This window comes from Dysidea avara, chromosome 10 (genome assembly GCF_963678975.1).
Source record: "Dysidea avara chromosome 10, odDysAvar1.4, whole genome shotgun sequence".
NCBI lineage: Eukaryota > Metazoa > Porifera > Demospongiae > Dictyoceratida > Dysideidae > Dysidea > Dysidea avara.
In genome coordinates this window covers 8572178-8586421 of record NC_089281.1, presented here as the reverse complement: position 1 = coordinate 8586421, position 14244 = coordinate 8572178, and the positions used below count along the sequence as shown (strand labels likewise).

The 14244-nt window shown below is 39.0% G+C and overlaps 1 protein-coding gene and 1 long non-coding RNA gene across 2 annotated transcripts; both read left to right on the top strand.

Annotated features, from left to right (window-relative positions):
• The first annotated feature begins 185 nt into the window (after positions 1-185).
• Positions 186-3528, top strand: LOC136268998 (uncharacterized). Its single transcript, XM_066064467.1, has 9 exons — positions 186-867; positions 913-1074; positions 1474-1655; positions 2482-2560; positions 2612-2675; positions 2840-2892; positions 2966-3032; positions 3084-3267; positions 3316-3528. Exons 1-9 carry the CDS (start codon positions 795-797, stop codon positions 3370-3372), a joined length of 921 nt encoding a protein of 306 aa, XP_065920539.1. The 5' UTR covers positions 186-794; the 3' UTR covers positions 3373-3528.
• A 5364-nt stretch (positions 3529-8892) lies between these two features.
• Positions 8893-9449, top strand: LOC136268997 (uncharacterized). The gene is made up of 3 exons (XR_010707184.1): positions 8893-8965; positions 9017-9200; positions 9249-9449. It is a non-coding gene; the product is annotated as an uncharacterized lncRNA (long non-coding RNA).
• Positions 9450-14244: the final 4795 nt, after the last annotated feature.

Sequence of the window (14244 nt, the reverse complement as noted above, 5' to 3'; positions counted from 1 at the left end):
AAACGATTATTGCATCATCCTTGGCGCAAAACAATGCCGTGATGTAATCTAATTGCATTCCAGTGAGTTCACGGAAAGTGTGCAACAGTGACCAGACGGTTTATTTGCCGCCCCCACACAAACCGTCTGGCACGCGAGACTAGAGTTTACCCTGTAGGCGTGACAGACCTTCGACCTTATTTTACGCAAATAATCGGTCATAACTCCGTGAATGTTCATCGGATTCCTACCAAAGTTGGTACATAGATCCGCCTTAATGAGCCCTTTAAGTGTGCCAAATTTCAGCCCGATCCGAGTATGCATTCGTGTTTTATGGCGGATTTTGCGAAATGAAGAAGTAGAAAAAGAAGAAAACGAAGAAATTAAAACGAAATTTTGTTCGCTCGTATCTCGGAAATGGCTGGAGTGATTTTCTTCAAATTTGGTATGTAGACTCCCCTTGCTGACCGGCACCTCTCTAGCAAATTTGGTTCCAATCGGATAAGGGACCACAGAGCTACATAGGTGTGAAAAATGCGTTTTCTTTCTTCCTGTTAATATACTCACGGGTGGCACGCCGGCTTCTTGGGCCGCACGACACACTACTGTGTGTCTAGATCTAGGTTGCAGTGATGGCTGTGTGATGAAAGAGCTTCAATTCAACATTGGACCCACATTTTTGTGTAATACATTTTCTTTCTTAAATGCACTATACAATTTGGAAGCCATACATACAGATAGCTGTACTCTTTAAAACCTTGTAGTTTTTGTAACCTACAACCAGTTAAAGTGTTTCATTGTTTATAAAGTTTAAGATGCAGCCACAGGTACTGCTATTATTATTCCTGGCTGCTGTTGTCAGTTCAGCTACTTACTCTACAAAGAAAAGTGAGTGTCATTAATATAGATAACTAATATGTAGCAACTCTGCAGACCCTTGTCTATTGGATAGTGAGGTTGGGCCATGTAAAGGATTGTTTAGACGATACTTCTTCAACAAGAAGACTGGTCAGTGTGAAAAGTTCTTTTATGGAGGATGTGGGGGAAATGCAAACAACTTCAAGTCCAAGCGCAGTTGTGAAAAGAAATGTCGCAGTGAGTCACAAATAGTGTGGTGTAGTATAGACGCATTAGTGGTCCTATAGATGGGAAGGTCTAGCATGAGTGTTGTTTTAAAATTGGTTAACAATAGTACCAACAGTATGCTGAAACTTTGTTCCAACCCTACAAAGCCATGTTTAGGCTAGTGCTTAGAAAACTGGCTAACATTATAGTGCTATGCTTAGATTGCAACAGGCATTGTAAAAGACTTTTTTCAAATTAAAAATACCATGCAGTTTATCCCATAACTCAGTATAGCTAATGCATCCTGATCACTGTGGTCAGATTATCCATGTTTAATTGTAGTAAAATATAATTTGCAAACATTGTACTGACTGACTGTGTGGCTTCTTTGTGTACTGTAAAATCTCACCTGCACATCCTGTTCTATAGACTCGTGTCCGATAAAAGGCCAAGTGTTCCAGCAGTGCAGGACCTGTCCTGCTACTTGTACTAAACCTGATCTGATCTGTATTCTGCTATGTAAGCCAGGATGTGGCTGTCCCCCTGGTCAACTCATTGATACCATCAACAAGAAATGTGTGAAACCTTCACAATGTCCTATTGATTGTTCAGTAAGTCTAAACGATGACATGCACAGACAAAGTCTGCTAAAATAATAATTACTAATTATGGACCAAAAGATGCCAGAACAGCTATTAATAGCATAACATCATGATTGTTTAAGTACAGCAATGAATGTAACATGCAGGGTCCAGTTAATCTCATAGTATAAGACTATATGTATAGTGACAGTACTGCTAGGTGGCATCCTATAACCAAATCGACTGCCATTAAAATAATCAGTGAAGAGCTTATATAGGTCTATGATAGTATAAGTGGACTAGTGCCCTAGTGACCATAAGTAGTTAGTAGGCTAGTGAGTTGATGGATAATATAACATTATATCAGCTTAGCTGAGCAACCACTTTCTACTAAGCATCATTATCCTATTTTACAAGTTGGAATAGTGGAGAGAGAATACATGGCTATAGTATACATTGGCATACGGTCTTACTCAAGTGTGTAGGAGGGTAATACTGGATAGACACTACTGTACATGGTATATAGTACTACGTGTATAGTTAATACTCTACTGCTGACACACTGAGTGGGAAAGTGCAACCGATTCATCATACCATATATGGCAGATAGTGGGACCAATGCTAAATTGAGTAGCATCATGAGTTCAATGTACTATGAGCTCTTAGTCTATTTAGTGTAGTGTTTGTTGTTGGTGTGGTACTAACAATGAGAAATCCACTTTATCACCCACAATATGTTTTTATTATATTGAGATGATAAGTTTAGCTACACCACAACAATGAGAATTTTGAAACAGCCAGCCACAGTGTTGTCTTAACTACGCATGTGACTGTTCCAGTGTTTTTATCACTGCAGGCAGTGTCATGTCTGCTACCAGATTGTGCCCGTGGAGTAGGCACAGCTGTTCCTCCTGGACAATGCTGTCCTGTGTGTGGTGAGCATATAGTGTGTGGGCATGTATATACTCTTAATTGATCTACTACAGTGTGTAAAGTTGGTGGCAAGACACTCTTCCCAGGAGACACATTCAAAAAAGACTGCAATACATGGTAATGATATCATTGTGTGTGTGTGTGTGTGTGTGTGTGTGTGTGTGTGTGTGTGTGTGTGTGTGTGTGTGTGTGTGTGTGTGTGTGTGTGTGTGTGTGTGTGTGTGTGTGTGTGTGTGTGTTATTTGATATACATCCTTATGTGTCTGTCTGGATATGTGTAGCACGTGCTCCAAGAATGGTTTAGTTGCTTGTACAGAAATCGCCTGTGCCCCAGGTAATGTTTATATATAGTTGTGTTCTACTATACTGTTAGTATAGGCTGCATGTATATAACTTTATATTACTAGTGTGTCCCCCTACTTGCTCCCCTACATTCTGTAATAATCCTAGGAACAAGTACAAGCCATGTAGTCGGTAAGAGTATGTTACAACTGAACAACTGGTTATGATTTCTCCTTATCACAGACCACCACCATTCACTGTACCACCCTGTCCTAATGCATGTCGTACAACATTTTGTGATGCTTGCTACTATTCTGACACTGCTCTACCCACCCCCTCACAATGTGCCAACGTATGCCGCTTCCCTCCCACCTTAACATGTCTTAGGAACTGGGCATCATGTGTTAAACGTTACAGCAACATATATGTAAGTTAAACTAGTCTAGTTATATGATGATGATGTCATTTTGTACAGAGGAGGAATTCTTCTACCTTCCGTTGCTATGAGTATAACTGTCCCACCAAGGGGTGATATTAGTGACCAGTACAGAATCTAGTGACATCATTATATTGAACAGTCACTACATATCAGTATTGGAAATTGCGTAACCCGAAAATTGTATCTTTTGGTTTTGTAACATTGTTAATCCATTGTTTCAGTATACATAAAGAAATGTATAATTGTAAATGGATGTGCTTCTTGCATGTAGTGTGCCATGTCAAACTATACTCAACTGACAGGCTTGTTGTAATTACCCACTGAAAGTAATCAGTACAATTATAATTACTTTTTGAAGCCAATCTAATGATTACAATTACAATTACTTCAATATGTAAAATAATGATTAATAATTACAATTATTACTACTGTACATTGGGGTACAACAATAACTTACAATTCTCCAGCATTAATCTTAAGGTATATTAACCTTTCAAACTTTTTTTGGTAATAGTCTACATCTATTTGGTCTGAGAACATTGCCACTATGGCTGAATACACACTCAAATGGTGCAAATATTGCTGGAACTCCCAGCTATTCTTTGCTATTGTACATAAAATGGGGTATTTATTTGCTTTAATATTCCAAAATTTTAGAGGGCTTTCATCTTTTGTAAACTCTGTGTCATCTAGATACGTTTAAATTCTTCCTCTACTATTGAACATAATGTACCTCATGTGTATCCCATACTGTACATAAAGTGTTAAACTATGTGGTCAACAAATATATGCCAATAATTTCAATAATTTACTGCAGCTGCATGGGATTGTGTACATAGTCACTAGTCAAGTTATGGGGTAGTATTTTTATATAGCATAACTTTGATTCCTTACATTTAATTACATAATGATTATTGACTGAACAACTAATTACAATTACCATTACCATTACTTTTATGCTCAGTGAGCAATTACAATTACAATTATAATTACTTGAAAATTGCTAATGATTAGTAATTAATTACAATTACAATTACAACAAGTCTGATACTCAATGTTGGAAAAGACTGGTGTTCCCTGTGGATTAATTGTGCATGCATGTGAGCTAAATGTATGTAGCACTATGTTAGAATATCACACAGCAAGATATTATCTAGTGGACTATTGTACAGCAACTCATATAGTTTGATAATTACAAATTCATGGACTGCATGCAAAGAATGCCCAAGATGTAGCTAATGCAATTTAAGACATTAATTTTCACTAGGGAAAACAGATCAGTTCTTACAAAATACAATGGAAACATAAAAGTAAAGACTATAATAAGAACAATGGTGTCCCATCCTATAGCTTGTGTAAACAGCTGGACCTCTCTGCATGAAGATATGCATGAGTGGCATGCAATGCTTGAATGTTAGGCCACCCTGATCCACAAACTGACTTTGTATATTCTACTTACATTTTAATGGGATTCAAGGGTGTCAGAGTAGGTACAACCAGAGCCTCACTACTCTTTGGCTGAAACAAAGCCTGAGTATGTCTCAATGCGAAGGATGAATCCTGTAGCAGTGTATGAGATAGTGCATGCATTAGAGTCAATTGTAGCTCCTGGAAACAAGTTTGTGTGCTATACAAATTCCATCACATTCTAGACCCACAGCCCATGGCCATCTACGCCAAACAATGTCACCATCTGGATCACTGACTGCTATAGCAATAGTGTGAGGACATCCTTCTTGTAATTGTATTACAGGTATGGATATATATATGGCAATTGGTGAAGAATTAATTTGACCAAAATCATTTCTAGCTGTGAGAGAGAATGTTTTCAGTACATTCCAACTGCTATAGTATGTACACGTTGAGCTGGATCCTCAAAAACATTTAATAACTCATGGATGCAATTACACATGATTTGAAAGTTCGGCTCATTTGTAGGATGTAAATTCAGGGCTTGTTGATAGGTAGACACCTAGTGGAGCCCTTAGTGCTTGTCTTAACTGCGTAATCACTTCTTATCTTAGTCAGCCGCACTGATAAGCTTCTACCAGTAGAACACATACATGAAGCTGCTTTAACAGAGTTGAGGCCCCACCACATTGTAGGTTGCTTTTCCACCACCACCTCAGCTACACTACATGACACTGCTCACAATAATAGTGATTGATCTCCACACTGGTAAGTTTCACCTGCATGCACACTCTAAAATACAGCAATGACTGCATACAGCAGTGGCAAAAATATACGCCATGAACTGCATATGATCACACACACTGACTCACACTCATACATAATAATGTAAGCACACATGTATTATGTAATTATACATACTAATTCCATAAAACACATATTATCCTAGTGATTACTACTCCGAAGATAATTCAGTTGTCAATTTTAAACTCTACTAGCCTGGCCAGGTAGTTAGTTATGTGTCATGTCAGATATAGGCTTAGGATAAGAGGAAGCTGCATGCTCATAGCACATGACTTTTGAGCTATGCGATGAGATCATGAATGAATAGATCATCTGTCAATGTACTTTCAGTGCTATAGAGCTGAAACAAATACTGCAAATACTCGAGTGCTTGTTAAGGATTTTGATATTCGGATAGTAAAATTGGTACTCGTTAATATCACATGACCCAGCTCACATGATGTATTTGCCATCAGGGAGTCACACAATGAAGGTTATAGAGTTTGATTTACATAATTTCTTGTCAGGAACACTAACATCATTACTTTAATACAGTGTGTATCATTTAAACCGAGTATATAAAACATGTCACATGGTATGACTACGAGTAGCTAGTATTCACAAGTACTCGATCGTTAACTCTAGAGAATACCAAATTTTCACTCAGTCTTCTTTCTTCAACACTATCTAATGCTTGCCACTATCAACTGATGGTGGTTGGTGGTGTGGGTGCATAGGTGTTAAGGGCTGTGCATGCTTAGGGAAATTTAACAGACAGTTTCACTAATCAAACAATTTAAATATTTGTTAATATGTTTGTACCTCCTTCACAAAAAAAAAAAAATTAGGTGTCAGACCAGTACAACACAGTATTCTGTCTGAAAATATGTTTTTCCACCCAAGCATTCTGATCATAGAGTACTCTATATCCATTAAATGTTACTTGCTCATAAGAAGAGAATAACCCTACTATATAATGGGGACCTGGTGGTCTGGTGTCAACTGTGGAGCATGCAGCTCACCCAGTTGTAACATCAATGGGTACCTGGTGTTTTCTGGGGAAGCAAATGCCCAACCATCCTTGTATTGCTTAGCAGTTATGGAACTTTGACCTCTCCGTGAGACCTGGGGAGTCCTCTTGCGGGTTACTAGTCCTGCCCCAGGAGGATTTTCCTGCACAAGACTCAAGTGCCTGAGTGGTGCACATGCATCTGTGCTGGTTTGCTGGGTGGCAATGACTGAGCTGCCGGAGGAGGTAGTGTGAGTGTGTGCATGCACGCAGCCCTTTACATACCTAAGTAAGTCCTATAACCTGAAGTATATGTCTTATATTAACTTGAAATTACTTGATCCATTACTAGTGTTTACTCATTACTAGAATGCATGGCAACTGGAAACTACATGCATGTGGATTTGAATGTCTTCTGACTACCACCGTAAATTCCAGCAAATGTATACTTGAACTGACGATATACATCATACCGTGTTTCTTCAGATTACAAATGCATTATAGTCTATTTGAAACCTTACAGATATTGTTTAAAAGCATGTAGTTTCTGTGCCCTATTTAGTTGACTTTGTATAGTGTTACAATGTTTGAATTTAAAATGATGCAGCCACAGCTATTGTTCCTACTGTTCCTGGCTACTGTTGTCAGTTCAGCTACTGGCTCTACAAAGAAAAGTGAGTGTCACTATAATCATTAATAGATAGTTAAAATGTTGCTATACTGCAGACCCTTGTCTACTGGATAGTGATGTTGGACCATGCGATGGATTATTTAGACGTTACTTCTTCAACAAGAAGACTGGTCAATGTGAACAGTTCTTTTATGGGGGATGTGGAGGAAATGCAAACAACTTCAAGTCCAAGCGCAGTTGTGAAAAGAAACGTCGTGGTAATGCATAAACAATATGGTGTAATAGCCGGTATAGAACATTGGCACTAGTTGTATAGATAGGGCATAAATGTTGTATTTGTGGGAGCTCTGCATCTGAATTATTTACGGCATCAATAGTGTAACAGTGCATGTGATAAAATTTCATAGTAGCAATGCTAGCACCATAAAATATTTAGACAAAATGATTTGTCTGAGTCTATAATATTTGTACTGTTGTATATAGTTCAAACTTTGAAAATTAAGCTTATTTTTTACTCCTTACCATCAACCATTCAAATTAGTGCAAACATTATATACTCTCTCATCCTGTTCTACAGGTTCATGTCCAATACAAGGTCAAGTGTTCCAGCAGTGCAGGACCTGTCCTGCTACTTGTACTAAACCTGATCTGGTCTGTACTTTGGCATGTGAGCCAGGATGTGGCTGTCCCCCTGGTCAACTCATTGATACCGTCAACAAGAAATGTGTAAAACCTTCACAATGTCCCATTGATTGTTCAGTAAGTCTAAACAATGACAGTACACAGACAATCTAATTGTTTGTCTAGTATAATAATTATTATTATTTTACAAGGACCAATGTACAGATACCATTACAGGTACACATACTTCAATTGAGTGCAGTACCGTAGGTGATGTGTGTTGGTAGCTATGTATATTAGTAGAATCACAAATTTCTGTTCAACATGATCATTCTATTGTGCTTGTAGAATAACACCACAGCCTAGCTGGTTCTTTGTTATGGACTGGCTACTTGACTATACATGTAGCTATGGATATAGTTTTACCTTCCAGATCTAGAGCTGACTAGAGGGGTTTAGACATTACTGTAGGATAGTACTGTGTGTATAGCTAATACTGTATGGTGACACATTGAGTGGGAAGGTATACCATAATTTATTATTATTTTTGGATTGCACTGCAATATACAATTAAGTATAGTATCACGAGTTTGCAACAATTAATATAGTACAACATTATTGGTAGAATTTAGTGTAGTGTTTGTTGTTGGTGTGGTACTGACATGTCATCCAATCCACTTCATCACCCACAATGTTTGTAGCTAGTCACATGTTTAGCTACACCACAACAAATAGTTGCATGTGTTGTATTTCATCACAGTGTTGTCATAACTATGTAATTGTTCCAACTTAATTTACCACTACAGGCAGTGTCATGTCTGCTACCAGACTGTGCCCGTGGAGTAGGTACTGCTGTTCCTCCTGGACAATGCTGTCCTGTGTGTGGTGAGCATGTATAGTGTGTAATCACATGATCATGTATATTCTATTGGCCCACTACAGTGTGTAAAGTCAATGGCAAGAAACTATTCCCAGGAGACACGTTCAAAAAAGACTGTAACACATGGTAATGCTGTTAAATCTGTTGTATTATTCATGTGTCCATGTCTGTATGGATGTGTAGCACATGCTCCAAGAATGGTTTAGCTGCTTGTACAAAAATCGGTTGTACCTCAGGTAATATTTATGGTTGTGTTACTTATTCCTTGTATGATGTAAATACTAGTGTGTCCCCCTACTTGCTCCCCTACATTCTGTAATAATCCTAGGAACAAGTACAAGCCATGTAGTCGGTAAGAGTATGTTACAACTGAACAACTGGTTATGATTTCTCCTTATCACAGACCACCACCATTCACTGTACCACCCTGTCCTAATGCATGTCGTACAACATTTTGTGATGCTTGCTACTATTCTGACACTGCTCTACCCACCCCTTCACAATGTGCCAACGTATGTCATTTCCCTCCCACCTTAACATGTCTTAGGAACTGGGCATCATGTGTTAAACGTTACAGCAACATATATGTAAGTTAAACTAGTCTAGTTATATGATGATGATGTCATTTTGTACAGAGGAGGAATTCTTCTACCTTCCGTTGCTATGAGTATAACTGTCCCACCAAGGGGTGATATTAGTGACCTGTACAGGATCTAGTGACATCATTATATTGAACAGTCACTAAATATCAGTATTGGAAATTGCATAACCCAAAAATTGTATCTTTTGGTTTTGTAACATTGTTAACCCATTGTTTCAGTTATATACATCAAGAACTGTATGTGGGGGTGCTTCTTGCAAAGTATGCTTTGTCAAAATATTTCTTGTCAGGAGGTGAATCATGTTGAAAAAGACTAATTTTCCTTGTGGATTATTTGTGCATGTCAACTACATGTATGTAGTAGTACATGTCAGAATATTCATAGCAAGATATAGCTAGTTGATTTGTGAGGATCATGCAGGCCAGTGCCTCACCACTTTTGACTAAATTGAGGAATTTAATATGTCCTGTACACCACTCAGGCACTTGAGTCTTGTGCAGGCAAATCCTCCTGGGGCAGGACTAGTAACCCGCAGGAGGACAGTCCAGGTCTCACGGAGAGGTCACGGAACCTAAAGTTCCACAACAACCCTAACATCGCTAAGCAAGACAAGGACAGTTGGGCATTTGCTCCCCCAGTAAACACCAGGTACCCATTGATGTTACAGCTGGGTGGGCTGCTTCCCAGTTGACACCAGACCATTATACAGCTGGGTAGACTGGAGCAATGCGAGTAAAGTTTCTTGCTCAAGGAAACAACACTCACACATACACAATATACACACACACTTTAATACACTTCAAGATCATTATCATGTAAGATTATCTTTGAAGAAGGAGTGTATTACAAACAGCAGTGCAGATACCCATCATAATACCATACATCCAGGAAAACTAGATAAAGCATCTGTTTACTTGTGCTGTGACTTATCACAATATTTGTTATTTCTATATATGTACTGGTTGTGGTTTCCTTACCACCCCAATACTAGGGTCTTCATTCTTATGAGCAAGTAACATTTAAGTAATACGTAGTCTAAATTTATGATTAATGGATATAGAGTACTCTATAATCAATACTTGGGTGGAAAAGCATATTTTCAGATGGAATACTGCGTTGCACTGGCCTGACACCCAAGTTTTTTTTTTTATTGTGAAGGAGGTGCAAACATTATAGCAAATATTTAAATTGTTTAAATACACACGATTAGTGAAGCTGTCTGTTACGTATCCCTAAGCATGCACAGCCCTTGTACACCTATGCATCAACACCAACCACCATCAGTTAATAATGGCGAACATCAAGACACACGATAGTGTGTCGTGCGGCCCAAGAAGCCGGCGCGCCACACCGTGAGTATATTAACAGGAAGAAAGAAAACGCAATTTTCACACCTATGTAGCTCTGTGATCCCTTATCCGATTGGAACCAAATTTGCTGGAGACGTGCCGCCCAGTTAGGGTAGTCTACATACCAAATTTGAAGAAAATCGCTCCAGCCATTTCCGAGATACGAGCGAACAAAATTTCGCTTTAATTTCTTCGTTTTCTTCTTCTTCTTCTTCATCTTCTTCATTTCGCACACTTCGCAAAATTCGCCATAAAACACGAATGCGTGCTCGGATATGGCTGAAATTTGGCACACTTAAAGGGCTCATTAAGGCGGATCTCCGTACCAACTTTGGTAGGAATCCGATGAACATTCACGGAGTTATGACCGATTATTTGCGTAAAATAAGGTCGAAGGTCTGTCACGCCTACAGGGTAAACGCCTTGGAGGAATCAGTTGAAAATTGATATGTAGATGGAGCAACCATCGTAGGAGTGCCTTTTTGTGGTTTGAAACGAATCGGGATAAAGACCACGGAGATATGACACGAAACCCAACCTGTGTCAAAATTACGCGATCGATTTTTATGAATAAAAAAACTATTAGTTTTCGTGTCTACCAGGCAAACCGCTTAGAGCAACGAGCTGAAAATCAGTATGTAGCTGGAATAATCATCATAGAAAGTACTTGCAGTAGTACAGAAGAATCAGATTACAAATCACTGAGTTATGATTCGAAAGGCAACTAGGTGCAGCAAATGCGAGATCGAGATACTCTAATAGAACAGTCACCCTAATAAAGCATTCAGCTGCATTTATAATTTACTCAGTTATATTACATTGTAAGTTATTCTGTAGGGAATTCAGCTACAAACAAGTCACCCTGTAGTCAGATCAGCTAGAAGAAGGTACCTAATAGAGAGTTCAGCTACAAAGAAGCCATCATGTAGAGAGTTCAGCTACAAACAAATTGCCCTGTAGAGAGATCAACTAGAAGAAGTTACCTTGTAGAGAGTTCAGTTACAAAGAAACAATCATGCAAAGAGTTTAGCTGCAAATAAATCACCCAGTAGAAAGTTCCGCTATGAACAGATAACACTATAGAGAGTTCAGTTAGAAACAAGTCATCCTGTAGATAGATCAGCTAGAAGAAGTCACTTTGTAGAGAGTTCAGCTACAAAGAAACCACCATGTAAGAGAGTTCAGATGCAAACAAATCACCCTGTAGAGAGTTCAGCTAGGAACAAGTCACCCTGTACAGAGATCAGCTAGAAACAAGTCACCCTGTAGAGAGTTCAGCTAGAAGAAGTTACATTGTAGAGAGTTCAGCTACAAAGAAACTACCATGTAGAGAGTTCAGCTGCAAACAAATCGCCCTGTAGAGAATTCAGCTACAAACAAATCACCCTGTAGAAAGATCAGCCAGAAGAAGTTACCTTGTAGAGAGTTCAGCAACAAACAAATCACCCTGTAGAGAGTTCAGCTAGAAACAAGTCACCCTGTAGAGAGTTCAGCTAGAAGAAGTTACATTGTAGAGAGTTCAGCTACAAAGAAACTACCATGTAGAGAGTTCAGCTACAAACAAGTCACCCTGTAGAGAGTTCAGCTAGAAGAAGTTACATTGTAGAGAGTTCAGCTACAAACAAACTACCATGTAGAGAGTTCAGCTGCAAACAAATTTCCCTGTAGAGACAAACAAATCGCCCTGTAGAAAGATCAGCTAGAAGACGTTACCTTGTAGAGAGTTCAGCTACAAACAAGTCACCCTGTAGAGAGTTCAGCTAGAAGAAGTTACATTGTAGAGAGTTCAGCTACAAAGAAACTACCATGTAGAGAGTTCAGCAGCAAACAAATTGCCCTGTAGAGAATTCAGCTACAGACAAATCACCTTGTAGAAAGATCAGCTAGAAGAAGTTACCTTGTAGAGAGTTCAGTTACAAACAAATCACCCTGTAGAGAGTTCAGCTAGAAACAAGTCACCCTGTAGAGAGATCAGCTAGAAACAAGTCACCCTGTTGAGAGTTCAGCTAGAAGAAGTTACCTTGTAGAGAGTTCAGCTACAAACAAATCACCCTGTAGAAAGATCAGCTAGAAGAAGTTACTTTGTAGAGAGTTCAGCTACAAACAAGCCACCCTGTAGAGAGTTCAGCTAGAAGAAGTTACATTGTAGAGAGTTCAGCTACAAAGAAACTACCATGTAGAGAGTTCAGCAGCAAACAAATTTCCCTGTAGAGAATTCAGCTACAGACAAATCACCTTGTAGAAAGATCAGCTAGAAGAAGTTACCTTGTAGAGAGTTCAGCTACAAACAAATCACCCTGTAGAGAGTTCAGCTAGAAACAAGTCACCCTGTAGAGAGTTCAGCTAGAAGAAGTTACATTGTAGAGAGTTCAGCTACAAAGAAACTACCATGTAGAGAGTTCAGCTGCAAACAAATTTCCCTGTAGAGACAAACAAATCACCCTGTAGAAAGATCAGCTAGAAGACGTTACCTTGTAGAGAGTTCAGCTACAATCAAATCACCCTGTAGAGAGTTCAGCTAGAAACAAGTCACCCTGTAGAGAGATCAGCTAGAAACAAGTCACCCGTAGAGAGTTCAGCTAGAAGAAGTTACATTGTAGAGAGTTCAGCAGCAAACAAATCGCCCTGTAGAGAATTCAGCTACAAACAAATCACCCTGTAGAAACATCAGCTAGAAGAAGTTACCTTGTAGAGCGTTCAGCTACAAACTAATCACCCTGTAGAGAGTTCAGCTAGAAACAAGTTACCCTGTAGAGAGTTCAGCTAGAAGAAGTTACATTGTAGAGAGGTCAGCTACAAAGAAACTACAATGTAGAGAGTTCAGCTGCAAACAAATTGCCCTGTAGAGACAAACAAATCACCCTGTAGAAAGATCAGCTAGAAGAAGTTACCTTGTAGAGAATTCAGTTACAAACAAATCACCCTGTAGAGAGTTCAGCTAGAAACAAGTTACACTGTAGAGAGATGAGCTAGAAACAAGTCACCCTGTAGAGAGTTCAGCTAGAAGAAGTCACATTGTAGAGAGTTCAGCTACAAAGAAACTACCATGTAGAGAGTTCAGCTGCAAACAAATTGCCCTGTAGAGAATTCAGCTAGAAACAAATCACCCTGTAGAAAGATCAGCTAGAAGAAGTTACCTTGTAGAGAGTTCAGCTAGAAACAAATCACCCTGTAGAGAGTTCAGCTAGAAACAAGCCACCCGTAGAGAGTTCAGCTAGAAGAAGTTACATTGTAGAGAGTTCAGCAGTTTAGCTGCAAACAAATCGCCCTGTAGAGAATTCAGCTACAAACAAATCACCCTGTAGAAAGATCAGCTAGAAGAAATTACCTTGTAGAGAGTTCAGCTACAAACAAATCACCCTGTAGAGAGTTCAGCTACAAACAAGTCATCCAGTAGAGAGATCAGCTAGAAGGATCACCTTGCAGAGAGGTCAGCTACAAAGAAATCACCCTGCTTCATCTTTTCTTCTTCCTGTAGTAAAGAAAAAATGACAGGTTAAAAAGCCCTAAAGCCGGCCATATGCCGGCTTTGGGGTATACAAATACAAAAAGAAGTGAAATCTAATCCAAAACAGCCAAGCTGTAAAAAAACAGTGCGGCCCTGAGAAAGGCTATGGTGAAAAAAGATGTGAAATCCAAGGTGGCGGCCAAGAAATGGCTGTGATGGTAGGTTAATGGTA

Bases quoted from the DNA above. Each gene is read 5' to 3' on its own strand.
- LOC136268998 (XM_066064467.1), top strand. From the start codon at position 795: ATGCAGCCACAGGTACTGCTATTATTATTCCTGGCTGCTGTTGTCAGT. The intron at 1,075-1,473 runs GTGAGTCACAAA...CCTGTTCTATAG, and splicing joins TTGTGAAAAGAAATGTCGCA to ACTCGTGTCCGATAAAAGGC. The intron at 2,561-2,611 runs GTGAGCATATAG...GATCTACTACAG, and splicing joins ACAATGCTGTCCTGTGTGTG to TGTGTAAAGTTGGTGGCAAG.